This window comes from Gastrolobium bilobum, unplaced genomic scaffold, assembly GCF_033153095.1.
Source record: "Gastrolobium bilobum isolate Gb01-03AN ecotype WA unplaced genomic scaffold, APGP_CSIRO_Gbil_v1 utg69025, whole genome shotgun sequence".
NCBI lineage: Eukaryota > Viridiplantae > Streptophyta > Magnoliopsida > Fabales > Fabaceae > Gastrolobium > Gastrolobium bilobum.
The window spans coordinates 32,192-56,401 of record NW_026898602.1 but is presented as its reverse complement, the minus strand read 5'-3'; the positions used below and the strand labels follow the sequence as shown (position 1 = coordinate 56,401).

General features: G+C 35.3%; 2 protein-coding genes across 2 annotated transcripts; both read right to left on the bottom strand.

Annotated features, from left to right (window-relative positions):
* Positions 1-7,489: 7,489 nt before the first annotated feature.
* LOC133317592 (uncharacterized) lies at positions 7,490-15,554 on the bottom strand. The gene is made up of 9 exons (XM_061519450.1): positions 15,041-15,554; positions 12,805-13,524; positions 11,389-11,484; positions 11,228-11,311; positions 9,893-10,127; positions 9,636-9,796; positions 8,499-8,777; positions 8,231-8,425; positions 7,490-7,795 (listed from the first exon to the last, which is right to left on the bottom strand). The coding sequence occupies exons 1-8, from the start codon at positions 15,368-15,370 to the stop codon at positions 8,375-8,377; spliced, it is 1,956 nt and encodes a 651-aa protein (XP_061375434.1). The 5' UTR covers positions 15,371-15,554; the 3' UTR covers positions 7,490-7,795; positions 8,231-8,374.
* Positions 15,555-18,834: 3,280 nt separating this feature from the next.
* LOC133317595 (uncharacterized) lies at positions 18,835-21,911 on the bottom strand. Its single transcript, XM_061519453.1, has 2 exons — positions 20,970-21,911; positions 18,835-19,717 (listed from the first exon to the last, which is right to left on the bottom strand). The coding sequence occupies exons 1-2, from the start codon at positions 21,716-21,718 to the stop codon at positions 19,075-19,077; spliced, it is 1,392 nt and encodes a 463-aa protein (XP_061375437.1). The 5' UTR covers positions 21,719-21,911; the 3' UTR covers positions 18,835-19,074.
* Between the last annotated feature and the right edge of the window lie 2,299 nt (positions 21,912-24,210).

Genomic DNA, 24,210 nt, shown 5'->3' with positions numbered 1-24,210 from the left:
AAGAAGAAGATCTACTACGTAGGAGTAATAAGAGAAATAAAGATGGAGATAGGGTGTTTATTGAATCACAGTCTAGGGTTCCTAGACATGAATCTTGGATGGTTGACGACGGTAATAAAAAGATGACTTGGCGAGAGATGCTCATGCAACACAATGGTGAAACAGATGACTGGGAAGGAATGGATTGGAATTTGGAAGAAAATGTTGATCAAAGTGCACCTGCGGAGGAAGAGGATGTGAATTATGGTGGGATTAAAATGTGGACAGAGGAAGATGGTAGAACTCATTTTGGTTGTACTAGAAAAGCAAGAACAAGAATGCTGAAGGTTTGGGAAAAAGCTCTCATTGTAAAACTACTTGGAAGGAATACAGGAGTGGCTTTCATGAAAAAGAAGATTGAAATACTATGGGCTAGAGCTGGAAAGATTAACGTTACAGATGTAGGTAATGGATTCTATGTGGTGCAATTTAGCAACAAAGATGATCTTCTTTTTGCTCTAAATGGTGGTCCTTGGATTATTTTAGGCCATTATTTATCACTCCGACGTTGGGAGCCAGCTTTTAGACCAAATGCTGCAAGTGTGATGAAGATTGCAGCTTGGGTGCGATTACCGGGTATCCCACTGGAGTATTATGATGAAGCCTTTTTCCGCCGTATTAGTAACTGGCTAGGTAAAATGTTGAAGATCGATAAGACAACTAATGAGCATGTAAGAGGACAGTTTGCTCGAATTTGCGTGGAACTGGATCTTGCTCAGCCTTTGAAGGGTGAATATGTGTTGGACGGAGCAACTAAACAGATAGAATATGAAGGTTTAGGCCTTATTTGTTTCCATTGTGGGCGCTATGGACATAGTAAAGATTGTTGTCCTGAGATACCAGTTGAAGGAAAGGATAATCAGCAAAATCAAGACGGGAAAAAAGATGAGGCTGATTGTGGATTAGGTCCTTGGATGGTGGTGCAATGGAGGTGGATAAGGAATCAAGGGAGTAATCAAAATATCAATGGAGTAATCAAGGGAGTAATCAACCGCAATCAAATCAGCTGGTTATGATTGATAATCAATCAAATTCCTGTTACGCTGCTTTAATGGGCTCTAATGAAGATGATATTACTCATGATATCCCAGGATTGAGGTGGCAGCTATTCTTGAACCTCGAGTAAGTGGTTCAAAAGCAAAACAGATAATAAAAAAGCTGGGTTTTAATAATTCAATAGTGGAGGATGCTCATGGATTTACGGGAGGTCTTTGGTTACTATGGAATAATGATAGGTGTCAGGTTCAAGCATTAAAACAGACCCATCAATTTATTCATGTTCGTGTTACATTGGCAGATCATCAAGCTTTTCTTTATACTGTTATCTATGCAAGTCCTAGAGAAGAAATTCGGAAGAGACTTTGGGATGATTTACTTCAGTTATCAGAAGATATCTCGGTTCCTTGGTTAATTGCAGGTGATTTTAATGAAATTGCCTTTCCAAGTGAGAAACGTGGTGGTGCTCCAGTTGATACTAGCAGATGTAATAAATTTTCTTCTCTTCTAACTGATATAAAGATGATTGATCTTGAAGGAATAGGTTCTAAATTTACATGGCGAGGACCAAGATTTCTTCATTTAGATAGAGTCTTTAAACGTTTAGATCGAGCTTGTAGCAATGCTGAGTGGAGGTTGATGTTTCATGAAGGCCAGGTTCGAGTGCTTCCTCGTATTAACAGTGACCATAATCCTATCCTTATTACCTTAGAGCCAAGCAAAGTTGATGGGGTGGAACGCCCTTTCCGTTTTCATTCTTTTTGGTTGGATCATCAATTTTTTAACAATTTCATCAAGGAAAACTGGCGTCAGGATCAAAGAACAGTTGATAGTCTTCGTGATTTCACTCCTCTTATTAAGCAGTGGAATAAAGATGTGTTTGGTAATATCCATCATAAGAAGAACAGGTTGATTGGTAGGCTTGAAGGTATCCAGAGGGCAATTTCTGAGCAGAATAAAAGCCATTTGGAAAAGATTGAAGGCAAGATAAGGGGTGAACTTGAACAAGTTTTAGAACAGGAGGAACTTTTGTGGTTTGAAAAGTCTCGTGCTACTTGGATAGCTCAAGGAGATAGGAATACAAAGTACTATCATACGAAAACAATTGTTAGACGTAGAAGGAGCAAGATCTTGGAGTTGAAAGATGATGCTGGAAACTTGATTAGAGAAGATCACAACATTGCACGGGTAATAAATGCTTACTTCTCTAAACTATTTTCTGAAGAAAACCATGATCGTCCTTGGGTCCAGACTCTTTGGCCAAAGGTAGACGATGAGACTGCTGTTAACTTAGGTGCTCCAATTTCAAAAGATGAAGTCAGACGAGCTTTCTTTTCTATGAAAGATTCAAAAGCTCCAGGGGAGGATGGCTATACCGCGACATTCTACAAAAAGAACTGGGAATTTATTGGTGAACAGATTTGGAGAGATATCAAGTATTATGCAGAAAACCCTTCCAGCATTGAGGAAGTCAACGGTACTCTGATCACTTTGATCCCCAAAGTTCCTAAGCCAATGTATGTTTCTCAATTCAGGCCTATTTCTTTGTGTAATGTCATTTATAAGGGTATGAGCAAGATCATTGTGGATAGGCTTAAGCTTACAATGGAGAATTTAGTTTCTCCTTACCAAGCTAGCTTCGTGCCAAATCGTCAGCTTCAGGATAATATTATAGTAGCAAAGGAGCTGGTTCATTCTATGGGGAGAGTAAAAGGAAAGAAAGGTACAATGGCAATCAAACTGGACCTTGAAAAAGCTTATGATAAACTCAGTTGGAGTTTTATCTATAAAGTGCTTATTGAAGTTCAGTTTCCTGATTGGATGATTGGTGTTATAATGGCTTCTATAACTTCTAATCGTTCGAGGGTCTTGATAAATGGTGTGGCTTCGGATTGCATAGTTCCTCAGAGAGGAATTCGTCAAGGGGATCCAATATCTCCTTATATTTTTGTGTTGTGTGTTGAGAAGCTTTCCCACTTGATCGCTGGAAAAGTGACTATGGGTTCGTGGAAGCCTATTAGAGTCTGCAGAAGAGGGCCGAGTGTATCCCACCTTTTATTTGCAGATGATATCATTCTCTTTGCGGAAGCAGATATGGAGCAAGCTAAGGTGATTATGGATTGTATTAATCTCTTTTGTGAGATGTCGGGGCAAAGTGTTAGTGCAAATAAATCTTTGATTTATTTTTCCCCGAATACTGATACTCAAGTTGCTACAAGGATTGTCAACAGAATGGGCTTTAAGCGCACTTCTAGTATTGGCAGATATTTAGGCTCTATTGTTAAACAAGGGAGATATATTAAAGCAGACTATGGAGCTATCAAGGATAGGATACGTTCAAAACTGGATGGTTGGAAAAGCCATTGTCTTTCTTTTGCTGGTCGAGTTATTTTGGTGAAATCGGTCATTGCTGCAATCCCTTCTTTCCATATGCAGAATGGTCTTTTACCAGTAACGTTTTGTGATGAAATTGAGCAGATACAAAGAGCTTTCATTTGGGGAGATCAGGATAGCAGAAGGCGGGCTCATTTAGTAGCTTGGGATCAAATGTATAAACCCAAAGATAGAGGTGGTTTGGGAATAATTAACCTTCGACTCCAAAATGAAGCTTATATTCATAAACTGGCGTGGAAGGTGTTAACTAAGAAAGATGATTTATGGGTTAAGATTTTAGTAGCCAAGTATGGTAGAGGTCAAGACTTAAGGAGAGGTATAAAGGCAAAATCATATGACTCTAAACTTTGGCGTGATCTTGCTAAATGTTGGAGTAATTTCCTTGCTGGTCTTAGATGGGAAATAGCAGATGGTTCTGAAGTAAAGCTTTGGACTGATAACTGGTTGGGATGGGAGGAAAATTTGCAGCAGTTGTCGAGCAATCAGGTGCCGTGGGAGGAGAGTCAGAAATCAATTGCAGATTACATGGTGGATGATGGTTTCCGTCTTGAAGTTGTTCATCAATTTCTGGAGTCAGATTTGGCTGATGCAGTAACAAATCATCTCAGGCTTATTCCAAGGAATGGGGAGGATAGATTAGTTTGGATCAATAATCATCACTCAACTTCTTTGGTTAAGGTCGCTTACTGTAATCTTATAAACTTCCCAGCAGATGTTCACACTAGCTTATGGAAAAAAGTTTGGTCGTGGAATGGACCAGAACGAGTGAAAGTGTTTATGTGGATGACTTTGCTTGCTAAACTTTCAGTGCGCAGCAGAACCAGTAAGTGGAGCGGAGGTTCAAATGTCTGTCCCAGTTGTCCAAATCATGAGGAAACTATTATTCATGTTCTTCGTGATTGTAGACATGCTAGGAAAATTTGGCAATCTTGGTTTACAGGTTCGATACCCAATTCCTTTATGAATTCGAATTTGCAGGATTGGTTGACTTTAAATATCGATAACATGTGGTCCTCCAATAAAGTGAAGGACTGGAGGGATATTTTCTTTACTACTTGTTGGTTCTTGTGGAAGTGGAGAAATTTGGAGATCCATGAAGATCATTTCTGTCATGATGAGCAATCGCAGGCTTCAATTTGGATGTTTGTCCAACAGATTCTGCAAGCCCGAATTTATCAGCGCCGTGGTGATTCCAACGATAGCGTTTGGACAGCCCCCAAGCAAGGGTGGGTTAAGTTGAATTGTGATGGAGCTTCTTCTAGTGGCATGAAAAAAGCTAGTTGTGGTGGTATATTAAGAGATCACAATGGATCCTTTTTGGGAAGCTTCTATTGTAATTTAGGTTCCTGCAATCCTCTTGATGCAGAATTATGGGGGTTACTGAAAGGTTTGGAACTGCTTTGGGGAACAGGATTAAAAAGAATAGAGCTAGAATGTGATTCTAGCCAAGCCATCCAGATGTTAAAGGAGCAGCATAAAGATCCTAGGGACTCTCAAGTCACTAGCAGATTGAGATTATGGTTAAAAGCAGATTGGACTATTCATCTTGTTCATACCAAGAGAGAAAACAACAAATGTGCTCATTGGTTAGCTAAAGCTGGGCAGACTAATAATCTCCATTTCAAGATTTTTAAAGATCCTCCTCCTCAGTTGATGGAACTTATAGTTGTTGATGCTAAAAATATGTCTAGCTTTTTAGTTTCTGATTTGTAATTTCTTTCTGTTTCTGGGGCTTAGCCCCTCTTTATTTACAAAAAAAAAAAAATTCATTTATTATATATGTTTATGTATACTATCACAATCTCAATTAGTTTTTCAATCAATAATCATAGTTCTATATTTTTTTCCCTCTAAAATGAACTCTTACTTTGGAAACCAAATTCTTTTTCATATGAGTGAAGTTGTGATGCACTTACAATTGAACCATTATACATAACTCAATTATTGATTTAAGAAGCTCTAAGTCAACCAGAGTTGTAGCCTAATAAGTATGGTCCAATTGTTGAAAAAAGCAGGAATTTAAAATATAACAAATTACGATCAAATTCAAGTTTCAATAAAACAGTAGATATGATTGTGATTTATTTGAAAAGAAAAGAAAAGCAACACGTTTGGCATGATTTGAGATTTAAAATTTGAGACGTGTTTTGAATGATTTAATTGTAATTACTTATTTATTTTTAGAATTTAATTACTATTAAATTTATTTTAAGAAATTTTCTTATTTTTAGGATTTTAAATTTTGAATTTTGAATTAATTTGTAATCAGTCTATAAAAGGGTACTTAAAGACCCCTATTCTAGGAGTTGAATTTTGTTATTTTTGTTAATAGAAATTGAGAATAAGAGGTTACTCTCTTATGAAATCCTAACTTTCTGTTTAGTCACTTTTCTATGCACTTTCACTATCATTCAGTATCAGAGCACTAGGTTGCTTTTAACCAATGGCTGAACAGAATCGAAGAGATTATCGATGGCGGAGTCGTGAAGGCAAGGGATGTGGATTCGTTTCTAAAGAAGACAGATAATTGCGACAGATAGACCTGCGTGACATAGAAAATGAAGAGCTCAGAAGGTGGATCTAGGATTTGAAGCGACAATTTGTGGAAGCGCAGATCATGAAAATTCAATTTTTGGAGTGACTACTTGTGCGGACATAGAGCAGGAAGATTCAAGATTTAGAGCGAGACTTGTGAAGGCCCATTGAGGACATCAACCCCTTAGGGATTCTAAACCAGGGATAAAATTGGAAAATACGACTTGAAAATCAGTCCACTTTTCAAGAAATTAAGATGCAACTCAACATTCTTGACTCTGGAATTTATGATCATAATCCAATTTATGATAATCATCCGATCTACAATGATTATTTAGTTTTATGATAAATCTAATGGGGAATTAGATAATGGAGATTTAATCGAGGAAGAATTATCATTTTTCTTTCCACCTAAAGAGATTAAGATCAGTGAAAATAAACAAGATTCGAGGACGAATCTTTTACTAGCAGGGGAGAATGATGCACTTACAATTGGCTCATTGCACATAGTTCAATCATTGATTCAAAAAGTTCAGAGTCAACCAGAGTTGTGGCATGATAAGTATAGCCCAATTTTTGAAAGACACAGTAATTTAAAACATAACAAATTATGATCAAATCCAAGTCTCAATAAAGCAGCAGATATAATTGTGAATTGTTTGGCAAGAAAAGAAAAGCAACATGCTTAACATGATTTGAAATATAAAATTTAGGACGTGTTTTGAATAATTTAATTATAATTATTTATTTATTTTTAAAAGTTAATTACTATTATATTTATTTTTAAAAAAACTCTTATTTTTAAGATTTTGAATTTTAAATTAATTCATAATTAATCTATAAAAAGGTGCTTAAAGACTCCTATTCTAGGAGTTAAATTTTATTATTTTTGTTAATAAAAATTGAGAAGCAAAAGATTACTCTCTTATGAAATCATAATTTTCTACATCAGGTTGATTTGAGTATTTAACGGCGCTATCAATGTATAATCTATTGGATCTATAGCCACTATTGATATAGTGGGGCAAAAAGATCAATGGTCGAAGAGAGTTGTTTATATGCATTATTGGTGACAACAATGGGCCTTTATTCTCAAAGCCCAAATATTTACTCAAAAATTCACTCAAAAGCATTTTTATGGTTAATCGAATTAAATATAAACAAGTGATAAATAAATATTTTTGCATTTTCAAGCATTCAGGTTCAAAACTAATTATTAGGGACTAGTTAGAAGCTCAGCAGATAAGGAGAGCTTAGGGAATGTAGAACCTCGTGTCAGCAATGTTACAGTATATACCAACTAGCCCAAAATGCATCATGACGCATTTAGAAGGCCTTTTGCAAGGATGTTTATTAGCATGGCTTCAGCTAGACAGCTGTAAGAAACAAACATTATTTAGGCTCATAAAGTGGGCAACAAAAATGAGTCATCCGTTGTTGCCAAAAAACAGAGTCACCTGAGCTTTTGCGACAAGAGATCAACCAACTTGTGAACCAGAATAGAAAGTTTACTAGGCATGCACCAATACCAGAGAAAACCTCAATCAATAGCCGATGACATGTTGCTTACACACACAATTACACTATTTGTCAATATACCAGAACCAGAATGAAGTTGAAACTGTGTTCTAAAACTGAAATCAACTACTCTTATGGTACAATACTAAAGCCTGTGACTCTGAGCTTCCGACTTAATAAAAGTAACACAATGTAGGCAACAAGAAAATGAGACTTCGGGGAATCGGGGGTAAACTGGTCAGGAGTGCTCACAAAATTGAAAAGCTTTCACACTACTCTGACTGGTTCAAAAAATTAAAGTAATTTGATACACCTGCAAAGGAAAATATAAAAAAAGCAAGAATCAATTTGACACATTATAACAGAATACCAAATTGTTGAAAAAACTTCAAGGGAAACATGTTATTGATAAAGTAGTACCAGTACGAAAAACAAAGCTAGTGGGAGACAAAAAGAACACTAGACAGTTAACCCTAAAAAAATTCGAACAATCACAAAAAGATGAAAGAAATAGAATCGTCAGCTCATCTTTATAAATTGGCTTGCCTATCATGGAAACATTGAACTCAACCAACTTTATACAGATTTACCATATAAAGTTAAACAGATATTAACAACTAAATACCAGTCAACAAATCCAAATTTTCAATTGCATATATAATAATTTTCGCTTGTGACTCTCATAAAATAGAATATCTAGAAAGGAACTCCTATGACAGGCAGTAAGGAAGTCATTGAAGTAAATCACCTGAAACGAACCACATTGGAAGCTCACGCAGAAGGCTTGATACCCCTTCTATATAAGGTGTGAATACGGGAAAAAGTAAATTCTATCAAGATTTCTCTTCTTTGCCTGCAATCTAGGGGCTTCGAGTGGAGGAGCTGATTACATTTAACTATCACCAAAAGTAATGATCTGCCCGAGTGCGAGACTTGCACGAAGCTGCATCAACAAAGAAAATTTACAAAATGACAAAGTATAAAACAAAACCAGTTTCGAGTGAAGATTAAAGGACCTTCACATCCATGCAAGGATCATTGACGATCCTCTTGATTAGAGAAACAATGCCAAGATCACGCAGTTTTACAATCCGACTGAATGCACCAGGACTTGCAGGAAAAGTGAGATTTACGATGACCCAAACAGCAGATGTGCGTAAATGACTGTCATTACTCTGCAAAAACTGGCTGAAGAAAGAGCGAGACCCATTTTCTGCTTGTGGAAAGAGTAGCTGCATTATGGCTTCTTTATGAAACTCATTTCCACTTGCAATATTGCTGAGTATGTACATCCCCTGCAGAAAATAAAAACAATGACATAATAATCAGATTGAAGAACAAAATTAAAAACAATCGCTGTTTTCTCTTTCATATGTTTGTTGTGTTGATTTGTTATTTATGTCCTGCCAGGAAAAAAAAATAAAAAATTGTTCACCAGTTATACTTCCCTTTGTTATTTCCTAGAATATTTATACGAGGCAATTTTAAGTAACAACACAGTAACAATAGTTTTTGTTCGTATCTTAACATAACATAATCATCAACAAATTTATATCAAAATGTTTCTTCTACGTTATTAATGGCTTGCTAGATGTATCATTCAAACAGATTGTCTTGTTACATGAAAGTATCAGTAAGCATACTCAAGAAAATTTATGAATAATGCATTCTCCAAAATTTCCTAATCTTCTCTATGATATTCCCCAGAAAAACATAAACAGCACCATGTTCCCCAGGTGAAGTAATCTAAAGTAAATAATTGATTGACCATACAAGTAGGAAAAATTGATGAAAGTGGGTCTGTTGTTAGCCCGTAAACATTTTATACAATTGATATACAGTGGTATTAAGATATTAAGTACTTTTATACAATTTGAGATTCACATTTATCTTCCAGCAAGTAATTAATTTGACACTAACTTGGGTGTGATTCTGAAGTAGGAGATTCCATCCACCTTTCCCTCTCTCATACATATAATGTAAACCCAAAAAAAGGGAGGAAAGCCATAGTACAAAAAAGGAGGTCCATAAGAATCATAAGATATCCTAACATAATCATAATATTTATTATTACGTCATAATATTGATACCAATGCCAATTCCAATGACTAAATTCAGCTAATGACTAAATAGTTTCAAAAGTTGTTTCCAACCTGTATCCCAATTTCAACTTTTGAAGATTTTCGCAATTGCCTTCCAACAGCATGCAGTAAGATACCATCTTCAGCAAAAGCATATTCAACAGAATCCATACATCCATCAATGAAATTGCGAACAAGGGCCAGAGATTGTTCTTGAACAGAAGGCTCAGGATCTGCAGAGTATACAGAACAAATGACGACTTTTTATGGCAGGCACCATTCAATCAGAAAAGTATAAATATATATGAACTGACAATGAAGATCATTACCACAGATAAGGCTAGCTACTGAAGACACTGTCAACTCCATAAAAATTACTTCCTTACACATCTTATCCGCAAGAAATACCATGTTCCTCAAGGCCCATACAGCATTTAACCTTAAAGACGAATCCATAGACTTTGTCAGTTGGACAAGCTCTTTAATGCCTCCACATTGTATAAATGTCGGCTTATTTGGAGTAAAGTCAACCACTATGTTGCTAATAGCACCGAGGGCTGCAACCTGGAAGACAACATAGAAAAAGCTATGCTTGCTTAATTTTAACAAAACTAACGAGGGAAAACCTCCTTAAATATGGTTAATCAGAAAGTATAACTTTTGAAAAAATATTAGTGTGTTGGGGAGAAAGGGTCATGTTGGATGTAATAAAAAGTAACCTTCACATTATCATCAATAAATAGGATAATATATATGGCATTTGTGATAACCTCATTTAGAGCAAGATACAATACTTCTCGTGCTCAGCAGTTTGAGTTTGTTCAACAATATGCCATATTTTATTGTAACATATCCTTTTTTATGCATTTGATAAAATGGTTAAAATATTTTAATAAAAAAATTCGGTCAATCAAAATCCCTCTTTTGAATGCTGAATATCCTATTGTCCAATAGTTTAAAACAAAAATGACAACTTTCAATCAGCATCAGCTCCCCCTACTCTGCATAATTACAATACATCATTACAACTTCAATTCTAATTTTCAATCTTTAGTACTAGTCTATTCAAATTTGTTAAAGAGAGCATTGTTGAAAAGGCTCAACACAAGCATGTATTGCCTTCAACACACCATCAACAAGCACCAAACAGTGGATAAATGATGACAATTTCAAAAATAAAACATTGAAACTTCTAAGAAGGGTGGTACAAACATAGAATGGAAACAGATATTGCAGAATTAAATGGAGTCCTAATTGAATAATCTTTCAAATATTGACAAAAGATATCTGTTCCCCCTTCCTAATTATTAGGCCAATAATAACAAATAGACCAAGTTAATGAATCAACCAGTCAAATAAAAAAATAATCTCTGAACTATTGAGTTTGAGCATAATCTACAATCAATACAGGAGCAGGTAAGAGAATTGCATCTCAATTATCCTCAGAACAGCATTCACATAGTAACCTATAAAATTATATATGTAACGGACTAACGGGTACTTATTAAATTGATTTTTTTAACCCTCAGATTCTGAAGTTTAGGTTCCAATTTAGCATGATTGGCAGATTCCTTTCTGCACTTATTGACGAAAGAAAGCTAGCAACTACTCAGATTAACCGAAAGAAAAAAAAAAAGGAACATTATAAATATGATACGACATACCTGGACAGAAGAAGAAAGATCAGAGAGAAGCCGAACCAAAGGAATGACAATCCTTTCATTCATAAAACAACCTGCACTCAAACTCTGAATGGCATTTTATGAGAATTAAGCTATACATAGCAAAAAAAGAATTCAAGTGCCATTGGTTGCAAGTTGCAGACCTTGACTGAGCGAGAGACACATTTTAAGCAAATGCAAGCTGCAGTGCGTACGTTGGCATCATCATGGGTTAAGGCATCAATTAATAGATTCAAGACCTGTATTCACAAAAAGTGTAGTAGAAGTTGCAGTGGACTTAGTATCCCAATACTAAGTTTACTGGTGCAAATTTTGCCATTACAAGATTGAGAATAAACACCAAATTGCCCATCATCCATCTAGAAGAAACACATTGCATTAATTCAATCATGTTCATGGTGGCATGATAAAAAAATCATATCATCAACAGATCACAAATGTCTAAATTCACTATCACTTATAAATAATTTAGCTCAGTACCATGGCACTTTGTTACAATCCAGTTAAAGGTGAGCAAAATTCTGTTCTTTCTGCCAGACTTTGTGGTACCATGTACCCATTAGTTGACACGTCAATAGCTAAGTGGTAGATAAACATGATATCACATTTAAGTCGTTTCTTAAGTATAAGCAAAGGTCATATTTACATGTAAACTCCTATATACATAATCTAAGCAAGAGCTGCTAGTAAGAAAATAGTATGAGCCTACTGACACTAATTACAAAAAATTTAACCATTTAATTGTGCGTACAATACACCTATAAAATTAAAATAGATAAAAAATAAATAAATAAAGAGTTCAAACAAACAATGAAAATTTCAAGACTGAGTCTTAAAAACCCCTAAACTATGGCTAACAGTTAAATTAAAATTGTTCTGGAAAATAACTATAGGCATACATAGACAGTTGAAACAGTGTATAAAACACACCTACAATTTGTTTTTTTGTTTTTTTTCTTTTAAAAAAAATAAAGACAATTGAGACCCCGAGTGTCAATTTCCAGACCGAGTCTTAAAACACCCTAAACTGTGGCTAACAGTTAAACTAAAACTGTTCTGGAAAATAATTCTAGTTCAAGACAGCCATTGACATGCAAAAAGAAAGAGATGCTTCATGCTTGTCAATTGTACTACAAAATAAAGAGAAACCACATTCACATATCCCAGAAAGACAGGCTGCCACAGAAAAGGAGGGACAAGAGAAAAAGAAAAACTCAATAATAACATTCTGCAGAAGGATAATTTCAAGTCTATTCATATCAGGATTCCTAACTTGTAATCCTGCCCTTTACCTCCAATCATGTATCTTCTGTAACTTTTCATCCTTCCATGTAGTTGTGTGAACCCCATTATAAGATGCTATAAGAAAAGGTGAGAAATTAAGAACCAAAACTCTAATGACTTGTTATAGAAATGGCTAACTACACCCTTTTCTTTTTAATTTTCATCTGATGTTTTTGCAGCAAAGAAGACAATCACATATGAGGGAGGGAAAACTAAAAATGGTTACTAGCAACAAATATATGAGATTTACTGGCAGTGTCCATGAAGCAACAGACCTGTAATGAAAGAAACTTAGACCTGCAGCACTCCAATTTTGAGCAAAGATCAGCCAAGGCTAGAAATATCCCTTCAAGACGTTTGGGATGTAAAGCACAATTTTGCAATTGACTGTAGAACTTATCGATAGCATTTGCCTCAAATGCCAACTTCTGCAAATCTTCCTTTCCTGAAACTAAACTCGAAAAAGCAAAAGAAGCTTCATCTCCAACTTCACCAGAATCATCAAGGAGCTCGAGCAAAATATATATCAATTTGTTTTTCATTCCTATGTCTTGCAGATAGCAAGAAGAAGAATTCTTTACACAAATCAGGCACAAGCAGGCCAGTAACCTTGTCCGAGAATATCTGTCCTTAGTTAATTCAACAATGGAACTCAAAGCTCTTCCATTTTGAAGGTCCACAAATTTAGACACAGCTTCTGGATTGTTTTTAAGAATTGCAGCTAGGGACTCTAAACTAGCATCTCGCTGGCTTATAGAACCATCAAGAAGGCTAATAAGATTCTCTAAAGCACCAGCACAGCATAATATTTTTTGTTCATCACTTGTCTCACAAGAATGAATAACAATGCTTGCACCTAGTCCAGTAAGATTTTCATTCTCACTTTTCAATAGTGAAAGAAGAAATTCAATGTTTTCTTCTTTAAAAAAATCATACTGCGGAGCTTGTTTTGATTGATAAATCATTCTTAAAGAGCGTGCAGCAGCATCCACAACCTGAAATGAAGGGAGAAAGTCTATTAGATGGCATTGGAAAAGATAAAAATAATAAAGAGGACACATATCACATGCCTCAGTAATAGTGTTTATGGAATAAGGGCAGATATGTCTTGTCCTACCTACTATGTGCCATAATAGAATAAAAGGCTAAAAGAAGAAGTCTTGAAAAGTATTCAAAATCCAGAGGTTATATAGAAACAATGACAAATGAACTTCCTGTAACCTCTGTCCATTCACCCTAGCACTAAAATATGATGAATAGATGGAAGCATGTAGCTTAAAACGGAATTGATATAAGAAATGACTTAGTAAATTATGATCACACCTCACAGGCTGAACTTCGATGAATGCCTACACACCATCACAACCAAGTCACAAAGATTATAGAAGCAATAGATCATAATACACCTATCTTCCCAGCTTATAACTGCTGTTTACCATAACCTCGTTGGCTTTTTGATATGTCATGAAGTGTTTGGGTAAGTTAATCACAGGGATTCTGCAACACCTCTGGTAATTATAAGCCACCATTTATTCAAATTAAGGGTGATCCTAACAGAGGTGAAAATTAAAGGAAGTACTGGTAATCAATGTATATTTGCTTCTGCCTCGTATATGAAGGCAAGTAAAGAGGTAAAGATGCAAGAGGAGTGGGTAAAGCTTTCATTTTCATTAATGAATTGTTCTTTAAGTGACACTCAAAATGAGAAAGTAATGTTAACAGTGCAAATGCCCAATTCCTGCAGCCAAACAAAATCATAATTTACCAGTTCATACATATATCACTCAAAACTGTTACAAATAAGGGTAAGTTGATAAACAATTGGACTCTATTTTAAATTTTACTACACAAAGGAAACCCTTCCTATTTCTCTCTTTCCAACAAAGTACCTATAGGTGAACTTTGCAATCACTTATCACTCCACTGCTCCACACTTCATACCCTTTCCATATCCAATCCACCCTATCGCACATCTCCTAAATGTCATAATCGTCACTAAGTAAGAAATATATGTAGTTTTTGCTGTTGCACTAGTAACAAGTAATACAAAAAAAATAAAAATTCAAGCAACAAAAGGAAAAAGTATATCCACAACTAGCGAAAGACCATAACCCTGCATACAATTCAGTCGAAGGGCAAAAAAATCATATAAAAAATATTTCTAAAATTCTAATATCTACAGCAGTCAACAAGAACAAGGAAGCAGAAATTACATTACTAAAACCGTAAGTATACTCTAGAAACGGTAGTTCAAATTAAGATAAGCATTTAACTATTTTCAAAGGAGTTATTTCATTCCTAATTCCCAATGTACCATCATAAGCAATATAAACAGTGAATTACATAATCTATATTTCATTAAAAAAATATCGCAGCACTCATCGCAACCTAGTGACCAGCCAACAAGTTCTGAGCATTGCAATTTCATCTGAAACACTAAATTCCAGCATACCAAACAGCCAAAAATAAAATTAAAAAAAAAAAAAAGGCGTTCCAATTAATCGACTTCACCTTCTCGTCCGCGGCAGATAGGAGCCTGATTAAATGAGGGAAAGCTCCGGCGTCGAGGACGGCACGGACGCCGGCATCGACGCCGCAGGCAAAGCTGCCGAGTGCGGCGGCGGACTGAACAATTAGGTTAGAGCCGCAATTGGAATCGGTTTTAGCTTCGGCGAGAGCAGAGGCAACGGCGGGCACTGCGCCGAGCTTGATGTATGAGAGCTTCTTTGTCCGGTTGCCGATGATCTGGTTCTTCACCTCTCGGATGGCTTTGAGCTTGATTTCGCAATCGGAGGAGGCGAGGCGGTGGAGGATCAGATCGGAGGGGCGGCTGGCGGGCATGGCGGTGGCTGAGGAAGCTCATGCAAGGCGGAGGACAAGACGCAGCAACCACCACATTTACGATCCCAGAGAAGAGAGATCCCTATATTTTTTTTATTTTTTCTTCTTTAATTTTGTATTGTTCTTTTGTTTTATTGTTTCTTACAACAGGAATAGGGTTAGGCGTGAATTTTTTATGGTAATGGATTGGACAATGGGAGTGTTCTTGAGTTTTTTTGACTAATTTGGAATTATCAGAATTTAGAGAGTGGCGCCCTTTTCTTTGAGTTTCCGCTTCTTCATTTTTATTTTTTTTATCAAACGTGCGGCTGTGAGACAATTGCATTTTTAATAATTAATTAAAAATGCTGATTTCGTTATGTTTCAATCAATGTTAAATCTATAAATTTTACTTAGTTTCTATTATTTTCACTTAATTTTATTATACGTTTATTAAACAAACCAATCTCGGTTTTAATTAAAAAATAACTAAGCTGAATTTTAAATGAAAAAAATTGCAAATGAAGGAATACTAAACATCCGACATCAGAAAATATTTTTGAGCCCGTTTGGACAAGCTTTTAAAAAAAAAATTATGGATTGTTTTTTTTAAAAGATAAAGTTATTTTATATTTGTATATATGATCTGAAAACTATTTTACATAAAAAAATTATTTGGATGTTAAAATTAAAAAAGAATTTTTTATATATAAAATTACAATAAATGAGAGATAAAATAGTATAATCGTGGGATAAGAAGAAATAAAATAGATATAATAAGATGTGGTTAAAATTGTATTTTAAAATTTTATATTATCTTCCAAAAAAAATTATATTATCTTAAAATTTCTGTTTTTTTAAAAAGTAACCAACTATTGGCTAAAAAAAACAGCATTTTAAATTTTTCTTTTTTAAAACATATAAAAATTTTCAAAAGGATTTTTATTTAAAAAAAATAACTTTTTTAGGAATAAAAATTCATTATACAAGCACAAAATTTGAAAGTATATTCGTAATCTTCCTATGTGCACATTTTTTTAATTAGAACTAGTTTTTTAAATTCTAGACGAGTACAAAATAAGATTTTAAAACAAATATTTCATTGATCAAGGCCTCTACAGGACGTCTTCAATTTTAATTTGTCAGCTCCTCGAAGTGAATTAAAAGATGGCAATTAAGATAGCAGGATTCAATACAATATATTTTACAAATATGAGGCAAGAAATTCGGGAAATTTTTAACATATTTAGTTGGAATGGAAGGCCTGATTGGTGTGATGTATAAAGCCTGATAGTATAAGCTTATATTATATGTTATGACATTTTCAGTTGTTTGATGTGATCATCGTATAGTATAAGCTTATACAGTAGGACCCATTTATACATCAAAATAATGTATAACTTAATTCGGCCTAGGAGTGGTGAATTAGGCATGATAAGGGGTTAATGTATTAATATTGATTACAAGTACAATTCTCAAGAACTAATATATCATTTCAATATTTATATATTAAAATAAATTTTTTAATATATTAATTTTTAAAATATTGGAGGATATTATCTTATACAATATCATACCAAACGCTGGATAGAAAAATTTAATCAGATCTTATACTATCAGGCCTTATCTTATACTATGCACAACGCAAATACATGGAAAATATGATATTCACATTGTAATTTATGGATAAAATTCTTTAAACTAAATTTAGTTAAGTAAAAAAATATATCTATTCATGATTTATTTTAAACGTATATACATGCTATTATTCATTCATATTAAAGTGAAACTTGAGAAATAAATTTCCAACTCAGAAGGATCTAATTAAACAAATGAGTACGCAGCCAAATTTGTCAAGTTCTGCAGATCTAACGGCCCCAACTTGCGCGAAATTTTAGAGGGGGGTCAAGATATAGATGATATATTTCTTTTTGCTAAATCTTGGTTTGTTCATTGATACTACACTTGTAGGAATGACGAAAGCAATTTTAAAACTAGTACATTTAAAACTCGAAAGCAATTTTAAAACTAGTACATTTAAAACTAGTATATATATATATATATATATATATATATATATATATATATTGGTACCTAAGCGCGTTTGGTACGCGGCATTTGACCGGATTCTCGAGAAACTGAATTTTTCTAAATTTTAAATTTTCGAATATTATCGTAAACTGAATGTAAAAATCATATTTCTGAAAATTGAGATTCCCGGACAAATAAAAATTTCTCCTGTACCAAACGCCCCCTAAGTTTCTTAGACTCCTTTCATACGTGGGAATAAATCTTATGTTATAGAAAAATTTTAATCTCATGTCACATATATATTAAATGTGAGATTCATTTATTTAAAAAAACAAAAAAAGAGTGACACATCTTTTTATGGTGTGTGTAGAAAGAATTTGTTTTCTCATGCAATATGAGAAAAACAAACCCCTGTATATATATATGGAAAAACATTTCTCAAACAGCTTGAGATATGTTTATTTTCAGCTACCCAAAATTACGTCATTTTATTTATTTATCTCCTTATATTAATTAATTCACCTTTGAATAGTTGTGATTTTTTTTTCTCTCTTCCTTTATCACCATTGATCCATCTTTGTACAGTTATAATTTAGTAGCCGGAGATAAGATTATCTTAAGCAGCTTCATATATATATATGGTTTTAATGTTTCTAAAGTGAATATAAATAAGTTATTTACATTCGTTCCCAAACGACATCGTTTTGGATTGAAAAATTAAAAAATTATAATAAAAAAGGATATTATAACCCTGAAATAAATTATAATTACAAAAATACTTTGATTTGCGCCCCAAAACGACGTCGTTTTGGGCTCAATGTAGATAAGTTATCTACATTGACAGTAGAAAAAGCAAACTCTATATATATATATATATGAGGTAGGATCCTTTGACACCGGTGTCAAATTTTAAATTTGACACCTCATCTTATAGCCGTTAGATCAAAAAATATCAATGGAGTCACATGCTTACAAATCAGAGTCGTTGATATTTTTTGATCTAACGGCTATAAGATGAGGTGTCAAATTTAAAATTTGACACTGATGTCAAAGGATCCTACCTCTATATATATATATACGGGGAGGGATCTTTTGACTCTAGAGTAAGACTTACAACTCTTACTCCTCATCTCAACCGTTGATTTCTGTCAATCTAACAGTTATCTATACCAATTAATTAATTATTAAATTCAAATAAATAATAACAGTTAGATGGACAGAAATCAACGGTTGAGATGAAGAGTAAGAGTTGTAAGTCTTACTCTAGAGTCAAAAGATCTCTCCCCTATGTGTGTATATATATATATATATACCAAAAAAACCATAGTTCTTAGCTTCTTCTTAGGCTTTACGTTTGTTAAACTCTTCTCATGCACTACAGTGACTACACTGAACCCAATTGGGCAAGAACATAAAACCAACAACACTGAGTTTGGTAAAAACGGAAAGGTTCTTTTCCACGCAATGTCGATTTCTTCATAATCATTCAATCAGGTCAAATGATTAGAGAGTAGAAGGGGAGATTTTCAGTAATAACACATACAGTGCACTGAGTGCAGCTACATTATCCAGGGTGTAGATATTTCAGTTCAAGCAGGGTAAACTGCTAGAGCTCCACATCAAGCACAAATCAAGTGCATTGTTCCACCAGATCATGGAAAAAAATACTGCAACTTAAATAAATAAAAACTGCCTCATTGAACATTGATATCATCTTCATCACCTTCTCCTGCCTCATTGAACATGTACTGATTTTGATATTCCATCAAGTACTGTGTTGATCTTTTGACATCCAAAAATAGATGGTAAACCCGATTAATATCCTCCAACTCCACTATTTTCCCTTTCCTCTTTTGGCATGCAAGTGCAGCTGCTGTGATGAGATGGATAGCATACCTCAATGATGTTTCTACACCTATTTTGGTTAACAAATGCTTCGCACCTTCAGACATTTCTACATCTTCCTCTTGGCATCTTATATCCAGAATCTTGCGAATCTCATCCTCTGTATAAGGTTGAGTAGAGATGATAAGCAAGCGATCAAGTAGATCAATGGGAATCCCATGAGGGGATTTGTAATTGGTGCCTCTAATAGTTGTAATGCCTCTGTTGGTAGCAACAACTAATATAGGGGCCATCTCATTCTCCAGAGCCCGGTTAAGGAAGGAAAAACACTCAATGTCAAGCATGTGCACCTCATCAATGAAAAGGACACCTGGCACAATCTCTGCCTTTCCTTCCTCTCTCCACTCTGCTACTTTGGTATCAATTTGTTCTCTGACTTCTGCACGAATTTCACCTGTATCACCAGTGAAAAGAGCCAAAAATCCCTGTGTTCTGAAAGTAACATAACAGAACCAAATGTTAGGACGACCTACAAAGCAACCTCTACGGCAATTATAAGCCTTTTCAACTAGTTAAAAGTGAACCTCCTTCAATGAAAGCATTAAGCATGTCATACAGAATTATACATTTCCCTTCATACAAAGCTTCATGCCAGTTTAAAATTGATTAACAAGTACAGGTTGGGACCCCACAGTGGGGGGTACGAAACACACAGACTATATCTAATCATAAAATTTTACCTGCAAAAGCAAAGGACACAATTCTCATTTACCAAAGCTTTCATTAAATATCTTGACCAATAGGATCTCAATTAAAAGAGTAATCAGTAGGGCACTTGCATATTCCAGGTTGGATAAAGGATATGGACAATGACCATAATGCTTGGCACAAAAATTGACCACCACGCTATGTAGGGCATCCATCCCTCGGTAAGCTAATATTCCACATCCACACAACATTTTCAACTACTGTACCGAGTTTCAGCCAACCTACCAAGCTTTCACTGAATCTTGTTCAAATAAAAGAAGTAATCTACTAATTAAAGAGAAAACTAAAAAAGGATCTTCTCAGTTCTGAAGATTCCCCTCTTAGCCATAGCTCCATTGATTACCCACAACTCCATAACATTTATACAACATAAGAACCAAGATTCTTACTAAGAGTTGCTATGATAATTTACTCTTGAAATTGCACACTGGAAGTATAAACGTAGATTTCCATAAACTTGTTTAAAAGGATTGAAATCCTACTCTAGCAGCAAATTAGAAGAAATGGAAAGAAAAAAAAAAGTGAAGAATGAACAAAAGTTTCAGGCTTTCAGCCTTGATTTGTCCACCAATTCAAGTATGAAGGCACATAGCAATACATTTTAGTTCTCCATCCTGATGAAAGATAACACTTAATGCGACCCTAAGTTCCGTAAATCCACCTCTATCTATTAAATTTGATTTCTTTTTACTTGAAAGTGGATTAATTTCTCATTGAACTCTCCCTCAAAGAATGACAATGTCATTCTTAACTTCTTTCATTTAACTTTTCATAGCTGTATTGCGATTATGAAAAACTGTAGACAGTTGCAGTAGAAAATAAGAGGTATAAAACAGGGCAATTCATTAATCTAAAACCAGCATTGCGACTAATAAGTTGATTTATGAATTAATTGAATAACAACATGCTAAAAGACAAACACAAGGAGTAAGCACAAAAATGGAACTCTGAACTTGAGAGAGAAAACGTTAATTACCTGCTATTAATAACATCAATCTCGTGAAGGGTGACGCAATGCACCACCTCCTTCCGCTTCTGCAACTCCCCATCAGGGCATTGCACGAACTTGACCTGAGGTCCCATGGCATCGAAATCCCTCGACCTCGAAAACGACCTCCCAAGCTTCGTGATCTTCCCAGAAGCCTTGTCTATCGCAATCACATCACCACTGCTCACCTTCTCCTTCCCCAGAGCTTCAATCATCTTCGCTCCCAAGTCATACACCGTCTCCATCTCCGTCGTCTTCAACGTCAACCTCCCCGTCTTCGACGCGGCACCGGCCACCGCCGGCCGATCGATTTGGACCTCCACAACCTCACCTTCAATCACCTCCGTCTCTTCCTTGATACGCACCCCAATGGCCTTGCGAAAAGCTTGCATCAGAGCTTCGGTTTTCGACATCTCGAGGGAGAAAAGCTCGCTGCCCGCGATCATAGCGAAGGGAGTTTCGAGGCCGAGGGACTTGGCCATGCCCATAGCAATGGCGGTCTTGCCGGTGCCAGGCTGGCCCGCGAGGAGGACGGCGCGGCCGGCGATTTTTCCGTCCTTGATCATCTGGAGAATGACGCCGGCGGCTTTGCGAGCCGCCGTCTGGCCCACCATGCCTTCGGAGACGGCGCGAGGCTCCAGAGAGGAGTCCAGGCCCAGCCCACGAATGTGGGAGTGTGCGCCTATTCGCTCTATTCGGGTCAGGTCGCGGCTTTCCGAAACCTTTAGCTCCGCCATCGTGCTACTGCTACTGCCACTGCCGGGAACGAAAGTTTTCAGCTTGCGAGGGGGTTTAGTTTTGTTTTAGGGTTTTCATTTTGGAAATTGTAAGAGTTATGTAACAGTAAAGAAAATTAATTTCCACACAACTTTCCGTGGACCTACAAATTTAAAAAGAAAAGAAGAGAAAGAGCCTCATTTATCGATGAAACTTGTGAGGAGTGTAGGAGAAAAAAAAAATCGTTCTTGTTGGGAGTAAGCTAGGGTTTTCATTCTACTGTGAGAGTTCTATGTATGGGTGGCAATTACTGACATGACCCGCTAACTTGACTCGAATCTGACATGAAATTTTTGTGTTTAGGTCAACTTGTTTACTGTTCAGGTCGTATTCGGGTGGAAGAAAAATGACACGAAAAAATTCGTGTCGGGTTCGGGTCAACCCGTTAACCCGCTCTGACCCGCAAATAGTTTTTGTATAAGGTTGTTATAGTCATTTTAGTGAGTGGTATAAAAGAAATAACATATACTTATGGTTTCAAACAACCCTTTTTCACTCATCAATGGCTTTTATTGAATGTATGTGCTTTTATTGGATGTAAAATCAGTGCCTAAATACAGGTTTTGAATGTGACCATCCTAAAACTCGTGTCAGGTCGAGTCTGTGTTAACATGTGTAATAATGGGTCATGGTTACATTATAAGGTTATTCGTGTCGGGTCGAGTCGTGTTAACATGTGTAATAATGAGTTATGGTTACATTATAAGGTTATTCGTGTCGTGTCGTGTCAACCCGTAAAATAAGCGGGTCGTGTTCGAGTTGAGAAATTTGACACGAATAATTAATCGGGTCGTGTTCGGGTTGAAGTTTTTTGTGTCGTGTGAAATTCGGGTCGGGTCAGGTTGATACGAATTTCCACCCCTAATTCTATGTGAGGACACTTCTAACTTCTAAAAAATATATATATATTATATTTGCGATCTATTTTTATTTACAATTTTTTATAATAATATTTTAATTGTTGATTTCTGTCAATCAATGATTATCATTTATTGCGAATTAATAATTAATTAATGAGTTTAACTTGTAAAAATAATGACCATTGATTGACGAAAATCAACAGTTAATATATGATTGTAAAAGGTTATAATTAAATATAAGTATAGCCTTCCTCTAAAAGAAATTCAAATTAGGTGTTTTATTTTTTGTACTAACATTTGTTTAATTACAATATTTTAAAGGTTTAATATCGCTCATGTTATAGGAGATAAAATTATCTCCTACACACATAAAAGTATGTGGGGCTCATAAATTTTTTTCTTCTTTTCATATAGTCTCACATGGGCTCCATACATTTTTTTTTTGTAACAATCCACACACTCATATGTGTGTAAGAGATAAATTTGCCTTCCAAAATTAATAAATTGAAGTTTATTTCAATATACTCTTTCTATATTTGATTGTGATTTAAAAGAAAAATATTGGTTTTTGGGGAGGTAGTCGATAATATTTTGGGATAATATTTATCTCCTATTATTATCCCTGAAGGTCCTAGACCTTTTGGATTCTTAGCGGCTTGGTTAACAAATGATGGTTTTGGGGAAGTAGTCGACAACTAGTGGCATAATAATTCTGACTGGTTTCCAGCTAAAGACAAATTTCATCTTGAGGCTTCTTGGTGGCATTATAATAGCTTCAAATAAACTCACAAGAAGAAAAGACAGATTAAGAGGAGACTTAAAAGAGTGGATGCTCTACTATGAGTCTCTAGAGTGTATTCACAAATCCCTTTGGCATGAGCTAAATGAATGTAGAGCTTTCTTGGTTTCAATGCTCTAGGTGCAACTCGCTTGCATTTGGGGATAGGAACTCTGAATTTTTCATTCCATCGCTATTGCTAGAATTAGAATAAACAAAGTGAAGAATCTTAAAAATGATGAAGGTGTTTGGGTGGAGGAACCAAAGGAGCTTAAATTACTTGCAGTTCAATTCGTTAAACACCTTTACTCCGAGGAGTCACAGGTTTTTCCTAGTCTTTGCATAAGAGGCTTGTTCTTGAACATTGCCAACCAAAATTGGAGAATTATTGGTGCTACCTCTGCTTTCCTTGAAGTTAAAAACATAACCTTTAGCATGAAATTTAAAGCTCCTGGTGTTGATGGCTTTTATGATGTGTTCTTTCAGTCACAGTGAAATAAAGTTGGCCTCTAGGTCTTTGACCTCATCAAGGAAATTTTTGAAGACCCCAATAAAGTGGCAGATATCAACCAAATTCTTATTTGCTTGATCCCTAAGGTTGAGAATCTTGAAGTTATTAGCCATTAGACCAATTAGCCTTTGTAACGATGTTTATAAGGTACTTACTGAGTTGTTAGCTTCCAAGCTTAAGAACCATATGAGTAATCTAACAATGCCTTATCAATATAGTTTTATTAAGGGGGGATATACTTTAGATAACATCATTATTAGCCAAGAAATTTTTCACTCTATGAGGACTGAGAGAGGAAAGAAA